The 15733-nt window shown below is 46.9% G+C and overlaps 1 protein-coding gene across 1 annotated transcript in view; it reads right to left on the bottom strand.

The window, feature by feature from the left end:
* LOC145350439 (tryptophan 2,3-dioxygenase-like) overlaps positions 1-8553 on the bottom strand; it is a 29783-nt gene extending 21230 nt beyond the window's left edge. Inside the window, exons 1-4 of the mRNA XM_080199658.1 lie at positions 8519-8553; positions 7258-7357; positions 1328-1418; positions 1127-1197 (exon numbers count right to left, since the gene is read on the bottom strand). Coding sequence (XP_080055784.1) covers positions 1127-1197; positions 1328-1418; positions 7258-7357; positions 8519-8553 — 297 coding nt within the window. The remainder of the gene's footprint in view (positions 1-1126; positions 1198-1327; positions 1419-7257; positions 7358-8518) is intronic.
* Between the last annotated feature and the right edge of the window lie 7180 nt (positions 8554-15733).

The following is a 15733-nucleotide window of genomic DNA, read 5'->3' as shown; positions in this document are numbered from 1 at the left end:
ATGCTGTCTATCAATAATGAGATTATTCCGTTCTAAACGAGTATATTTAGTGTTATAATGGATTATATAACAGGATTGTTGGCGAATGCTTCAGTGGTCATGGGCATTCGGCCTCTGATCTTAGAGTAAACGTTCTCCAAGGCGACCTTCACGACATATGGCAGCGCAGAGTCGCTGACCAGAAACTGATAGCCAAGTTCCGCACGCATGAGGACGGCATCAACCAGGATCTTGGGTTCATGTCATACCATCTGTAACCCCCATGACTTGCCTGAATTTGCAACATCTCACTTACAGTCCTGTCTGGAGACAATACACATCTTTTTAACGTATGCTTAATGCTATCTCCACTCACATTATCTGCACCTTTAAGACTTGAATAGCAGATTAGCTATAAATATTCACATTCTAAATCAGCATTCTGTAAACTGTGTGTGCCTTTATATGCCCTGTTTGTGATCAGAACTCTCCACTCACCTGACAAAGGAACAGCGTTCCGAAAGCTAGTGGTGTTTACTACCAAATAAACCTGTTGGACTTTAACCTGGTGTTGTGAGAATTCTTACAACATTGGGTAGCCGTGGCCACTTGTTAACAATCAGGTAGGCCCTGAGGAGCACTCCTAACAACCTAAGAAATGAGAGGGAAAAGTTTATAGAGTGATCTCTTGGCTTCAATCCTCTTTTGAAAGGCCCAAACCGGGCAGAAAACTTTGCTTCACTTTGCTGCTCAGGTTGAAATTAAAATTGTAATTCAAGGCTGGTGACATCAATGGATTCTGGTCTGTGTATTTGAAGGAACGGCTTAGCTAGTTTCTGGTTACTATCTGATCAGAAGTGCGAGTGAAAATATGAAGCAGCTGGATCTAGTGCAACATCACAGAATCAAACAGGGCAGGAAGGAAGCCATTTAATCCACCATGGCTGTGCTGGTCTTTGAGAAAGCTTTTTATTTAGTTCAAATTCCCTGTTCCCAGCAGGTTAAGTGCCTACTTAATTCATTTTAATTGCCTACCCGCCATAGAAACTGGATGGGTAGAGTTAAAATTCACCCACTGTTTTACAGAAACATTTCCTTCATCCACTGTACGATTTACTGAAATTAAATACCAGCGATGAATACTCACCTGACCCTTCTGAAATATTTCACGAACTGAATCCAACTCCCAAAGAATCTGCTTGAACCACAATTCATAAGCTGCAATTTATATATGCAAAAACATTCAAAATTACCAATAATTTACAACATTAATGTCAAGTTATTGTGTGAATAATTTGCAAATGTCAATTGCTTTTCTAGTATTGACATAATAATGTTAGTGGCTCACCTTGGTGAGTTATAATAAACAGGTGTTCATCATGAATTTTATTTCCCTTCTTCTCACTCTCTAATTCTTGAGCTTGTAATATTTTATCCAACTGTAAAAGAAAAAACATTTGAACTTCAGCACGAAGAGAAAGGTTGTACATGCACAAGAAGACTGAACAATAACAAGCATTCTGATTACATAGGTCTGGTAGTTTTGTTTTGTTATAGTTGTAAACTCAAATGGCTAGTTATAATCTTTAATTGTTATGTTAAACTATTTATTTTGAAGTGGTTGATTAATTAACACTAAAAATGTCAGTCAGCAGGGTGCAGTGTTCTAACTGTGAGATGTGGGATGTCCATGATACTTCCAACGAACCGATTGGCTACATCTGCAGGAAGTGCATCCAATGGCAGCTCCTCAAAGACCACTTGGTTCGGTTGGAGCAGCAGTTGGATGCACTTGGGAGATGCAGACGGTGCAAAGTGTCATCGACAGGAGTTACAGGGACCTGGTCACACCTAAGAGAAGGCAGATAGATGAATGACCAATGGAAAGGGCAGGCAGTCAGTGCAGGAATCCCCTGTGACAGGTTTGCTAGTGCTGTTTGGAAGAGCTTAAATGAGTTTGGCAGGGGGAGGGAACCCAGACCGTTAGCAGAATAGGGACACAGTATAACATAGGAAAGCAATCAGGTCAGAAGGAATACAACGGCAGCAAGTTTCAAGGAGGGCTTCCGCTTTAATTTAGAATATTAAAAGTAAAACAGGTGAGATGAGGGCGAGGATTGACACATGTAATTATGATATAATAGCCATTACAGAGACATGGTTGAGCAAGGGCAGGATTGGCAGAATATAGAATATCCCAGAACATAGAATCCCAGAATATAGAATCTTCAGGCGAGACAGCAGAGTAGGGTAAAAGAGGAGGAGATATTGCATTATTAGTTAAGAAGGCAGTTACTGCAGTAAGGAGAGATGACATATTGGAGGGGCCATCAAATGAAGTTTTGTGGATAGAGCTTAGGGATAAAAAAGGGATAGTTACATTTCGAGGTGTTTATTACAGACCTCCAGATAGTCAACAGGAAATTGAAGAACAAATATGTGCACAATTCACGGAGGGATGTAAAAATAATAAGAAGGTAATTATATTCGGTAATTTCAGTGTTCCCAACATTAATTGGGATACCCATCATGTTAAGGACTTAGATGGAGTAGAGTTCTTAAAATGTATACAGGAAAACCTTTTAAGTCAATATGTGGAGGATCCAACAAGGGAAGGAGTTGTACTGGACCTAATTCTGGGAAATGAAGCCAGATAGATGGTTGATGTGTTAGTGGGGGAGCATTTTGATGATAGCCACCACAGCATGGTTCAATTCAAATTTGTCATGGATAAAAAAAATTGACACATTGCAGAAAAAGGTTTTGGATTGGGGGAGGGTAGATTTTAACATAATTAGGCAGGATCTGGCCAAGGTTTTTCAGAGGCTCTCCTCCCTCCTATGACCACTGATCCCTAATGCAGAGTGGCAATGGATGCCCCCCCCATCATTGATTGCTGCCGCCCCCAGTAGATCCTGCCCATTCAGGCCCTGCTGGCACTACCAGGGTGCCAGGCTGGCACTACCAAAGGGGCACCCTCTGCCTCAACCACCTGGATCAGCTTCAACTTCTTCTGTCCCCACCAGCAATGTGATCTGTTTTAATCTCTGCTGGTGTGAATCTCTCCTGGCAGAGAGAAACATTAGCAAGCCCGGGTGATACAGTCCCAGGCTCACTCATGATGTGAAAATTGAGATTTCCATTTTGTAATCAGCTTCATGCTGGAAATCAACACAAGGCTGATTATGTTGGAAAAAAAGAGTCTGGGAAATTCACAATTGGCTGGATGCCGGCCGTGAATCCTGTTGCAATCCCCCCTGCTGGCATTTCCTGGCCCACTGCATTACTCAAGCAGCGCAGTGAGCTGCGAAAATCACACCCCTGGGCCTGATTTTACCATTTTCATTCTAAGTGCTGAACCTGGGCGCAATTCAGATCCAACTTGGGAATCTGTTTTCAGGCACTCCCATACGGACTTAGCCTGAAAAAGAAACTGTGAGTCTGAATTGCTGGCCTTGGCGCGCCTCAAACAACCGGAGCTCTGAACTGTGCATGGGCAGTTAGAAAAAAACGTGAAAATCGCGCTCCTGTAACATTGCTCCCGGGCCGGATAATGCTCCCCCCAGCCCCCACAGACATTGCCCCATTCCCACAACATTACAGACCCACCTATCGCCCCACCCTCCGCCACCCAGAACAATCAGGACCCCATCCTCCTTTCCCCTCCACCAATCTCAAGCAGAGTAGCAGCGGACCCCCCCCCCTTCCCCCACTGAACTCAGACAGAGCGATTCACCCTCCTCCCTACAGATACCAGGCAGAGTGATCCCCCTCATCCCCATCCCGGATCCTCCCACACAAGACCCCATCTCCTCTGGGCTGCGATGGCTGCGTGACACCGCCCTCTCTCTCTCCCCTTTCACTAATCATCGAGGCACTCATCCACCACCACCACAACCCCCATCCACCCATGCCCCCCCCCCCCACAACCCACACCCCCCCTCCCATCTACCCCCTTACCCATCCACAAACCGCCCCCCCCGCCTTGTTTCCCCTCGATGCTAACAAGCAAACTGCGTGGAACTTGCTGGAATGCTCTGTCAAACTGCCTGCAGCTGATCTGCCTAACAAGGACCAGCTCCATAAAATACTCCAGAATGGATCGGCAGACGGGCAGTGCAGGGAGAAAACGAGCTCACGACCATCTTCCCGATTTTCTGAGGACAACTTGGGGAGGCTGCTGGATGCAGCAGAGGTGAGGTGGGACACTCTCTTCCTCCCAGGGGAGATGCAGACCCAAGGGGGGTTGATGGCAATGCAGCCTGGGAGAAAGTCGCCACCTCCGTCAATGCCCCTCCCGAACGGTGAAGCAGTGCCGGAAAAAACTCAATTACCTCATCCGTGCAGCAAGAGTGCGTGCTGAACCCCATTTAGCACGTTCCCCCATATCTCCCCCTGATCCTCCCATTCCCAGCACCCTGTATGCTTCCAGTTCCTGACCCCTAAGCACCTCCTTCCTTCCCCCCGCAATGAGCCCCACTTGTTTGCCCTCTAAGGATCTCTGCATGAGTCACGCCACCATTTATTTCATGGCTCCTTCTGTCTCCACAAAAGAAGACCGAGGACAACATACGTGAGGGGGCGAAGACAGGAGATGGTGAACCAAACCTTCAGATCCTCATTCCCTTCGAGGACCGAGCACTGGAGCTCTCCAGAGAAGGGGAAACACGGGCTGTCAGCGACAGCATGGTCTGTCTGCCGTCCAGACATGAGCTCCTGTCATTCCTACACTCACCTTGACGCAATTTCTGGGGGCACGAGTTTCGGGTGCAAGGGGCAAGGTGTAAAGGAGATGTACGAGGCTTGTTTATTTGCATAGAGAGAGTAGTGGGTGCCTGGAACTCACTGCTGTGGGAGGTCATGGATGCAGAAACAATAGAGACATTTAAAGAGCATCTCTACAGCTATCTGAATGGGATGGGAATAAAGGCACATGGCCCTCAGAAGGGTAGAGTCAAACAAATCAGATGGGCAGCCTGGTAGGTACAGAGTTGGAGGGCTGAAGGACCTGTTCCTGTGATGTAAAGCACCAGTGTCCCATGGAGTGACCTAGGGGCCAAAAGGGACCCCAAGGGAGGAGGAAGGGTTCAAGCCCATGCCGGGGCCTTCCAGCCAAGAGACTGCGGCTATGGCAACACCTTCTGACTCCCCCCTTCCTGACACCAGCGCATCTCAGGGGCAGCAGGATGAAGAGGGTATCGTGGAAAAATCCCAGACAGCTGGAAGCAGGCCAGGGTCCTCAAGGTCCAGGGCCTCCAGAGGATGCCCGCCACGTGCATCACAGGCCACAGAGTGAGGTAGGCAGCTGGCCCCCTCCACCTCCGATGTACATTCTGGGGAGTCACTGAGACATAGTGATAGGAAGTTGTGGTTGCACTGAGATGGTACATGTGAAGGGCTGCACTAGTTGGAAAGAATTGTAAGCACCAACATTTTCTTTTCACAAGTTTTAATGTTACAACAGCTTATCAGAACGTCTTTATTGTAAATGAATGTTTTTTTTCTCAACAATCACTTACAAACAAGTTATCTCAAATACGATTCCTGCCCCATTGATGGTTACTCAATGGATGCCTCATGGTGATATCAGATGGGGTGGCCCCTCAATGCAGTGTCACTAAGAAAAGGAAGCCATTGGTCTTTCATATCCCACAAGCGATTACCTCCTGTCCCAGAGCCTTCTACGGGGGTTTTGGATCCTTTATCTCTAGACAGACGTGGGCCCAGGTGCCAGTGTGCATTGGGAGCTCAGGGCCCATCAGAATGGTGCTTCGCGAGTCGTCATCACCCTTCTGCCTGGCAAAAAAACTCACTAACACAGAGCACCCCGGCCCACCTGTGTTAGCCACATCGGGCTCGCATAGAAGTTCGGAGCCGCCATCAATCTGACCGCCACCGAGAGTGGGTGCCCCCCCGCCCCCCTCCCCTAGGTGCCAGGTCTGCAACAGGTATCCTTTCAGGGTCGGAGAAGTCAGCTGCATATGGTGTGCAACATCTCCTCGGAGGACACTCATGCATGGGACTGCTGGGGTCTCTGCTCCCTCCTTCTTCTATGCCCCCGTTCTGGGTGAATGGTGACTACCTCCTGCCTCTGGTGGTCGTCTCCCTCTGATCCTGCAAGTGATAAGGCCCAGGCCTCTTGGGCCCACAATTCTTCCTCTAGTTCATCCTCCTCAGCTCCAGCAGCAACCAAAGAACAACAAGATCAATTGGTTGCATTGCAAAAGCCATCTTGTCACCCTAAAGAGAGTTGGGGACAGGGATTGAGGTGAAGATGAACAAATGTGGAAGCCATGCAATGCTGCTTGCCCCTAGCACATCAACAATCACAGCCCCTCCATGCTCCCCAATCCCCAATGCTTCCCACAATCACAGTACCCTCCATGTCTCCCGATCATCTCAGCCACATGGTCCCCACAATCACAGCTCCCCCCCCCATGCCTCCCAATCTCTTCAGCCACAGGGTCCCCACAATTACAGCCCCCCCTAAACCCCCCCCCATGCCTCCCAATCCCCTCAGCCACATGCTCCCCACAATCATAGCTCCTAGTAAAGTTGAGAGGCTGCAGTAATTCTATCTGCAAGGGCTTTGTGCGCAACATTCAGCCTGAAGAGAGCTCAGTGTGCTAGGACATAGCAACACTGCAAGACCCAAGGTCCGTACTGAGACCTGGGTCCGTGCTGCAAGACAAACATCAGAGACCCTGCAGAGCAACCGCCCCCTCACTCCCCCATACACTCACAGTGCCACCACCAACCTGAGATAGAAAATGGCCGCAACATGAGAGAGCCATCAGACGCCATGCACTTAGTTCCTCACCAACCATAAAGCACCCAAATCAGACTTTTATTTAACATGTCCATTTTGGCCCAATTCTGGATTGGCAAATGCAATGGCAAAGGGGGAAATGCTGATAAAGTTGGGCGACAGTTCATTAATTTATTTGAAATGCATGCAAATACATTTAAATCGCCGTTGTGCCCACTTTGGGTGCAAATTGAATGGCAGCCATTCCTGGACCTCGGTAAAGTGGCCACCTGCGCGAACGCAGACGCGGATCACATTAACGGCCTCACGCATGACTTTACGATGTTTTCGCGCCTGAAAATGGGCGCGCGCAATGGTAAAATTTGGCCCTTAGTGTCAGAAGTGCTGCAATTCCCCTGTTTAAGAAGGGGGCAGAACATAGCAGGAAATTATAGATTCGTCACCATCATTTCAGTGACAGGAAAATTAATAAAATTCTGACTTAAAAGGAGTGAATCCATAAAACATACCTGCAGATAGGTACCGTATATTATACCTCCTTTACTGGCTTTGTTTGTTCCATCCTGTGATCCATCACAATTATCGTGTAGGTCTGAAGGAAACGCATGTCTGAAAGAAAGTTGCCACAAATTAATATAATGTGGTGATCCATTTCATAATGGGATATTCTTCTGAGAAATGGGTATTCTATTCAAATAATTAGACTTCCCTTTCCGCTCAAGTTCCTAAAGATATTGCTGTCTCATAAACCCATTCCCATCTTTCTTGAAGCCAATCTGCTCCACATTGGCCCTCCCAATGTGTTGTAGATGGGCTATTCACAACAGAGTGGGACTTCTGCTCCTCATTCAGTAGGATGTGTCACCCACCTTCCCACCACTACCACATCCATGGAAGCTGCAAGCTAATCCAGTTGGCTGGCAGCTCCCTCTGTCACAGTGGTACCAAGAGCACATTGGTGGGTACAGCCCGGACTGCTACACAATAATAAGAGAAGGCCCAATGGATCCCTGGAAACGGCCATATAGTGGATTCATGCCGTGAGGGTTTCACCAAGTTGGGGGGAGTGGTTCAGGAGTTGAGGTGGTGTGCTTAAGTCAGGCTGGATGAAAGGGTAGGTTCTATCTTGGGGGACCTGGCCCCATTTCCACTTCCTTTTCATCCCTAGAAGAATTAACTTTAAAAGCCACTACCTATTCATGCCTGAATGTGAGCACAAACTATTTTATAACGCAAACAGCATATTATGGGGGCTCAGATGAGTGACAAGACCAATTGATACTTGATTATATATTTAAACATGAATTTGCCAAGTTCTGGAATTTTCTCCCTATCCTCTGCTATCTCTCTATCTCACTTTGCTCCTGTAAAACAGTTCTTAAAAGAAAGCTCTTTGACCAAGGTTTGGGTCATTTGGCCTGATATTGTTGCCATTGGTTCAGTGTCGCGTGTTGTTTCATAATGCTTGAGATGTTTCATTACGTTAAAGGCACTCAATAAATATAAGTTGTTTTTGTTGATTGTCTGTGCCAACACAACAAATTAGAGGTGCCCAACTCTTGCCCCTTAATTGAAAAGAACCAAATCAAAAACAGTTAATGATGATTTATTTCCATGTTTGACTTTCCTCAAAAAATATACCAATAGCCATCAACATTGAGGTCCAAAAATTCACAATTCCCAAAAAATATAGAGTTAAAATTAAGCAGATAGATTTTAAAGGTTTTTAAAATTATAGTTTTGAATGTTTAAGCTTAAAATAAAACTTACAGCGATTTACTCCCTCGAAATGGGCAACCACTCATGATCTCGCTTTCTCACCTAGTCCCACACCGATTCTTCTCGTTTTTGCTGCTGTTTCAACAGATTTGTGTAAATAATTCCTTTCTTCTATTTAAAAAAGGGGCTTGCCAATCTGTTCTGACCAATCAACGGCAGAACTGAAATCTGTGTATGGAGGTAAAATTTGTTAGGCAATTATTAAGAGAAAGACAAGTTACACAAAGTTCAGTCATAACCCAGAATAGCTGCAAAAATAAAGTTATTGACAGATACTTTAACATAGGTAGAACATGCATGATCAGCCTTCTCTTCTGTTCTAAGTTCAAACCTGTGAACTTAGGCCAGAAAAGGGAAGAAAATGCATGAGAATACCACCAGCTGCATGTTCCCCTCCAAGCCCCACATTATCTTAACCTGGAATCTTCTCACACTGCATTCATTGTTATTGGGTCAAAGTATTAGAACTTCCTTGGACTGCAGCCTCGCCACCACCTTCTCATGAGTAATTCAAGATCCATAACTAATATTGGCCCTTTGATTTGATTGATTATTGTCACATATATTGGGTTACAGTGAAACATATTGTTTCTTGCATGCTGTACAGATAAAGCATACCATCCATAGGGTAAATAAGGGAGAAGGAAAGAAGAGGGTGCAGAATATAATGTTACAGTCATAGCTAGTGTGTAGAGAAAGATGAACTTAGTATAATCTGGACAAATGTGAGATAATGCATTTTGGAAGGTCTAACACGGATAGGAAATACACGGTAAATGGCAGAACCCTTAAGAGTATTGATAGGCAGAGGGATCTGGGTATGCTGGTACACAGGTCACTGAAAGTAGCAATGCAGATGGAGAAGGTAGTCAAGAAGACATACGGCATTCTTGCCTTCATCGGCTGGGGCACTGAGCTTAAAAATTGCCAAGTCATGTGGCAGATTTATAAAATCTTAGTTAGGCCACAGTTGGAATAAGTGTTCAATTCTGGTTGCCAAACCACCAGAAGGCTTTGGAGAGGGTACAGAAGAGATTTACCAGGAGGGTATTAGCTATGAGGAGAGGTTGGAGAAACTTAGCTTGTTCTCACTGGAACGATAGAGGTTGAGGGACGACCTGATAGAAGTCCACAAGATTATGAGGGGCATGGACAGAGTGGGTAGTCAGAAGCTTTTTCCCAGGGTGGAAGAGTCAATTACTAGAGGGCATAGGTTTAAGGTGTGAGGGTCAAGGTTTAAAGGAGATGTACGAGAAAATTTTTTTTACACAGAGTATGATGGATGCCTGGATCTCACTGCCAGAGAGGGTAGAGGCAGTAGATTAACTTCCACCAACACTTCTTCTTTTCAGGAGGCTAAGGAAGTGTGGCATGTCAGATATTACTCTCATCAATCTTTACAGATGCACCATAAAAAGCATTCTTTCTGGATGTATCACAGGTTGATATGGCTCCTGATCTAACCAAGACCACAAGAAACTATGAAGGGTTGTGAACATAGCCCAATCCATCATGCAAACCAACCTCCCATCCATTGACACAATTTACATTTCCTGCTGCCTCAGAAAAGCATCCAGCATAATCAAGGTGCCCCGTACAGCACGGACATACTGTCTTCCACCTTTTTCCGTCGGGAAAAGGATACAAAGGTCTGAGATCATGTACCAACTGATTCCAGAACAGCTTCTTCTTCTCTGCTGCCATCAGACTTTTGAATGGGCCTACGTTATAAGAACAAAGAATATTACAGCACGGGAACAGACCCTTCGGCCCTCCAAGCCTGCACCGACCATGCTGCCTGACTGAACTACCCTTCCGGGGACCATATCCCTCTATTCCCATCCTATTCATGTATTTGTCAAGGGGCTCTTGACAAATACAGAGAGGAATCAATTTTTATTAATGATTTTGATGAGAATATGGGGGCATGGTTAGTAAGTTTGCAGATGACGCCAAGGTTGGCGGCATGGTGGACAGTGAGGAAGGTTATCTCCAATTGCAGCAGGATCTTAATCAATTGGGCCAGTAGGCTGACAAATGGCAGATGGAGTTTAATTTAGACAAATGCAAGGTGATGCATTTTGGTAGATTGAACCAGGGCAGGACTTACTCATTTAATGGTAGGGCGTTGGGGAGAGTTACAGAACAAAGAGATCTAGGTGTACATGTTCATACCTCCTTGAAAGTGGAGTCACAGGTGGACAGAGTAGTGAAGAAGGCATTCAGCATGCTTGGTTTCATCCGTCAGAACATTGAATACAGGAGTTGGGACGTCTTGTTGAAGTTGTACAAAACATTGGTAAGGCCACACTTGGAATACTGTGTACAATTCTGGTCACCCTATTGTAGAAAGGATATTAATTAACTAGAAAGAGTGCATAAAAGATTTACTAGAATCTACTGAGACTTGATGGATTTAAGGAGAGGTTGAATAGACTGGGACTTTTCTCTCTGAAGCGTAGCAGGCTGAGGGGTGACCTTATAGAGGCCTATAAAATAATGAGGGGCACAGATCAGCTAGATAGTCAATATCTTTTCCCAAAGTAGGGGAATCTAAAACTAGAGGGTATAGGTTTAAGGTGAGAGGGGAGAGATACAAAAGTGTCCAGATGGGCATTTTTTTCACACAGAGGATGGTGAGTGTCTGGAACAAGCTGCCAGAGGTAGTAGTAGAGGTGGGTACAATTTTATCTTTTAAAAACATTTAGATAGTTGCATGGGTACGATGGGTATAGAGGAATATGGGCCAAATATGGGCAATTGGGATTAGCTTAATAGTTTAAAAAATAAAGGGCAGCATGGACAAGTTGGGCTGAAGGGCCTGTTTCCATGCTGTAAACCTTTACGACTCTATGAAGAGGTTTTGAGTGATCTTGCAGATTTAAAAGTAGATATATTTCCAGGGTTGGATGAAATGTATCCCAGGCTGTTGATTGAAGCAAGGAGGGAAATAGCAGGAATACTGACAATAATTTTCAATTCCTTGCTGGCCATAGGAGAGGTGCTAGAGAACTAGAGGGAAGAAACTACAAGCCAGTCAGTCTAACCTCAGTGATGGGGAAACTATGGGAAGTAATTCTGAGAGACACAATTAATCTGCATTTAGAGAGACAGGGATTTATCAATAACAGCCAGCATGGCTTTGCTAAGGGAAGTCATGTCTGACCAACTTGACTGATTTTTTTTCAAAAATATTCTAAGTGTTGAATTTATGTGGAAAGTGGGGTAAATCATGTTGGTTTTTACAGTGCGAGTGGAGAAAAATCTCCCACAGTTTGTGCACTGCTGAGTGCACCATTGTAAATCAAGTTGGAAATCGGTGGGTGGGGCCTATTCACGCTGGAGAGACTGACAGCGTAATACTGAGTGGGCCACTACACTTGCGCCAATCTGTCAGTGCTGAGATCAGCACATGTGCAATTGCCCCTGTCTGCTGGCCTCCCAGTCGCTGACCTGCTCAATCACTGGCCAGCCCCACATGCTCCACAGCACAAGTCCTCCTGACCTGCTCAATCACTGGCCAGCCCCACAGCCCGATTGCCGGCCCCACAAACATGCCAGGGCCCAGCCTCAATCTCCGCTGCCTTCTATAACCCCCATCTCCTGATTCCATTCCCTCTCCCAACAATGCGAACCCTCCCTGTAGTGTTAACCCCCTCCCCCTGCAGTGCCAAGGTGTCATCTTGGGCAGGGCCTGTCAAGGCTGGCACTGTCAAGTTGCCGATGCCTAAGAGGCACCACCCCCCCCCCACCGACCAACTCTCTGGGGGGCTCTGATTGCCCCCCCATTCATTCCAGCAGGGTTGGACCACCAGCTAGCCATTTGTGGGGACCTACTGTAATTCCCAATGGAATAAAATACCCCTGGCAGGGGGTGGGGAGAGGGAAGAAGCTAGCCAACTCAGAAACCTCAGTTCCAGGCCCACTAATTATATTTAAATGACATTAAAATGTTCTCTTGAATACATAGTGCAGCTCCACACCTATTTCTGGTGCTGAGAGAAGTGCTTGGGGCCAGACGCCCTCTGCGGAACACACAAATTCAGCCCTGCTGAAATGTCCGGGTCCACCGCAATAAAAAAAATCAACGCAGTGACATGGGAGAATCGCCCACCAGGGGTGTAGATGAGGGCAATGCATATAATGTAGTCTACTTGGACATCAGCAAGGCTTTTGACAAGATGTCATATGGGAGACTGATAGTGATAATAAAAGTCCTTTGAATCCAAGGAAATTTGGCAAATTGGATCCAGGATTGGCCGAGTGACATGAAGCAGAGGGTGATGGTTGATCAGTGTTTTTCTGACGGGAAATCTATGTCCAGTGGGGTCTCACAGGGATCAGTGTTGGGGTCTTGCTGTGCGTGGTATATATAAATGATTTACACTTGAATATAGAAGGGTTGATCAGTAAATTCACATATGATATGCAAATTGATAGGGTGGCAATAGTGATTACAGGAGGATATCGACAAGCTGGTCAGAGCTGGGGTGGCACGGTAGCACAGTGGTTAGCACTGCTGCTTCACAACTCCAGGGACCTGGATTCAATTCCCGGCTTGGGTCACTGTCTGTGTAGAGTTTGCACATTCTCCCCATGTCTGTGTGGGTTTCCTCTGGGTGCTCCAGTTTCCTCCCACAGTCCAAAGATGTGCGGGTTAGGTTGATTGGTCATGCTAAAATTGCCCCTTAGTGTTCTAAGATGCTTAGGTTGGAGGCATTAGCGGGTAATAATATGTAGGGATATGGGGGTAGGGCCTGGGTGGGATTGTGGTCGGTGCAGAGTCGATGGGCCGAAGGGCCTCTTTCTGCACTGTAAGGTTCTATGATCCTATGATCCTAGATGGGATATCAGTGGCAAATGGAATTCAATCCAGAGAAGTATGAGGTGATGCACTTGGGCAGGCCAAACAAGACAAGGGAATACATGATGAATTATAGGATCCTGGGAAGCAATGAGGGTCAGAGGGATCTTGGTGTGCACGTACCCTTAAGCTGGTTGGACAGTTAGATGAAGTGGTGAAGATGGCATATAGTATACTTGCCGTTATTAGTTGAGACAGAATTTAAGATGGGGGTTTGTGCTGGAACTATATAAAACATCAGGTGGGCCACAGCTGGAGTATTGTGTGCAGTTCTGGAATCCATGGAGGGAATCTCTGACCTCACCGCACCATTATTTGATTGCGCCAATGCCGGAAAATAGTTTGCGAGCTTAACATTCCCTTTTTCCCTTCCGTCAAACAGTTTGCAATTCTGCCATCCCTTTTCTAATGGCACAAATCTCACCCATTCTCACCCGGAAAGGGTATGAGAGTGATCAGCATGAAATTGACCGCATTCCAATATCATTAGTGAAATGGGTATGTAACCCAGCCCTCCCAGATTGCTCCTACCTCTCCAGTATTATGTCACACTGGTGTGAATCACTATCGCTCCTATAAAGTATGGTTCAGGCACAACAGTTTTGAGAAAAGACAGCACTCAGGACAGATCCTACCAGTCGACATAGGCACCACACACACCATCCATAGCACAGATACAGTTACCTCAGCGGGAGGTGTTAGTTGTGAGACTTCACTTCTTGGTGCTCACGGCACAGATGCACATCAGGTGGAGGCAGAAACTTCCCAGGGCTCGGGCAGGGGGAAGTCTGCCAGGACAAGGTCCCAGCCAGTTGCCAGGCCGCTGGCATCAGTTCTCCAGAAGCTGCTGGAAATGCAGCAGCAGAGCTGGGGATTGCAAGTGGGGCTGTCAGCAATATTGCGGCAACTGAAGGAGTCCCATATCTTCAGGTGCAGAGACGGTGCTGACATTGCATGGTACCCAGGCCAATACTGCAAGGATTGCAACTGCAGTGGAAAGCCTGTGGCAGGAAATGTTCACCATGGGTAGTAGAGTCCAAGGCATGGCTGAGTCTCAGAGGACCATAGTGGAGGGCCTGGAAGCATGCTGGAGACACAGAAGGCCATGGCTGCGGCCTTGGAGAACATGGCCCAGTCACAGTGGACAAACGCAGAGGGGTCTGAGCACTTGGCCCAGTCATAGGGGGCTATCACTGAGGGCTCGCACGTTATGGCGCAGGCAATGTTGGACCTCCAAAGCTGGCAGAACCAGGTGATGTAGAGGCTTTTGGCACTCATTCCAGCTGCCCCTCTGTCCCATGGAGTGTCCCAGGATCTATGGGCACCTCAAGAGCCTGAAGTCCACACCGAGGCTTTCCACCCAGGAGACACAACCCCTTCTGAAACCCCCCTTCCTGACACTAGTGCACTTCATGAGCAGCGGACTGAACGGCATATCTACATCCATGAAATCCAAAAATCGGACGGGGCCCTCCATGTCCAGGCTCTCTAAGGGATGTCTGCTAAGGGCATCACAGGCCACAGGACACAAAACCACCAGCTGACAACCTCCACCTCATGTGAATCCTGGGGTGTCACTTGATGTAGCGGTAGAACATGGAAAATTAAGAAGTTGTATGGTCAGGGGTGAAAGCATGCACTGCAGTCAGGGATAGAGAAATATGCACCATAAATAATCAATATTCAATGTCACTGTACCCCCAACTATTACTCATCTCTCTGTGATTCACCCCCCACAGGGAGTTCTATACCCTGACTGTACCCAGAGAGAATCGGTGTGTTGTTCTGCATGAGGGAGGCAATTCTGCTCACAGGGTGTGTACCAAAGATACCTACTGCCAGAGTTGTGCAAAATCCCAGTGCCAGCTCTAGAGTCAGACCCCTGACAGCTGTGGTACTCCAAGTGCTCAGTCGAAAATGCCTTTAGGATTATGAGGTCACTGGCCCCACCACTGATGTGAGACTCAAAAGACTGTGGACTGGGGGGGGGGGGGGGGGGGGGGGGGGAGTATGGCTGGAGTTGCTTGATCCCATGCCTCCTGGTGGGAGAACCAAATGACAGTTAGACAATTGCAGCCACTTCTCCTCCATCCTCTGGCTCCTCATTGGCCTTGTTCTCCAGGGACATCTGCTTGGTCCTCCTCCTCCAGGGGCTTTTTCCTAGGGTAGAAGTGTCAATTACAAGGGGGTACACGTTCAAGGTGAGGGGGGGGGTAGTTTAAGGGAGATGTGCAAGGGAAGCTTTTTGTGCAGAGTGGTGGGTTCCTGGAATGTAGTGCCAGGGGAGGTGGTGAAAGCAGGCACATTGGATGGGTACATGAATAGGGAGGGAATAGAAGAAT

The sequence above is a fragment of the Carcharhinus amblyrhynchos genome, chromosome 1 (assembly GCF_965287045.1).
Source record: "Carcharhinus amblyrhynchos chromosome 1, sCarAmb.v2.hapA, whole genome shotgun sequence".
In the NCBI taxonomy this organism is placed as follows: Eukaryota; Metazoa; Chordata; class Chondrichthyes; order Carcharhiniformes; family Carcharhinidae; genus Carcharhinus; species Carcharhinus amblyrhynchos.
The sequence above is the reverse complement of the archived record's forward strand: the minus strand, read 5'-3'. Positions and strand labels throughout refer to the sequence as shown.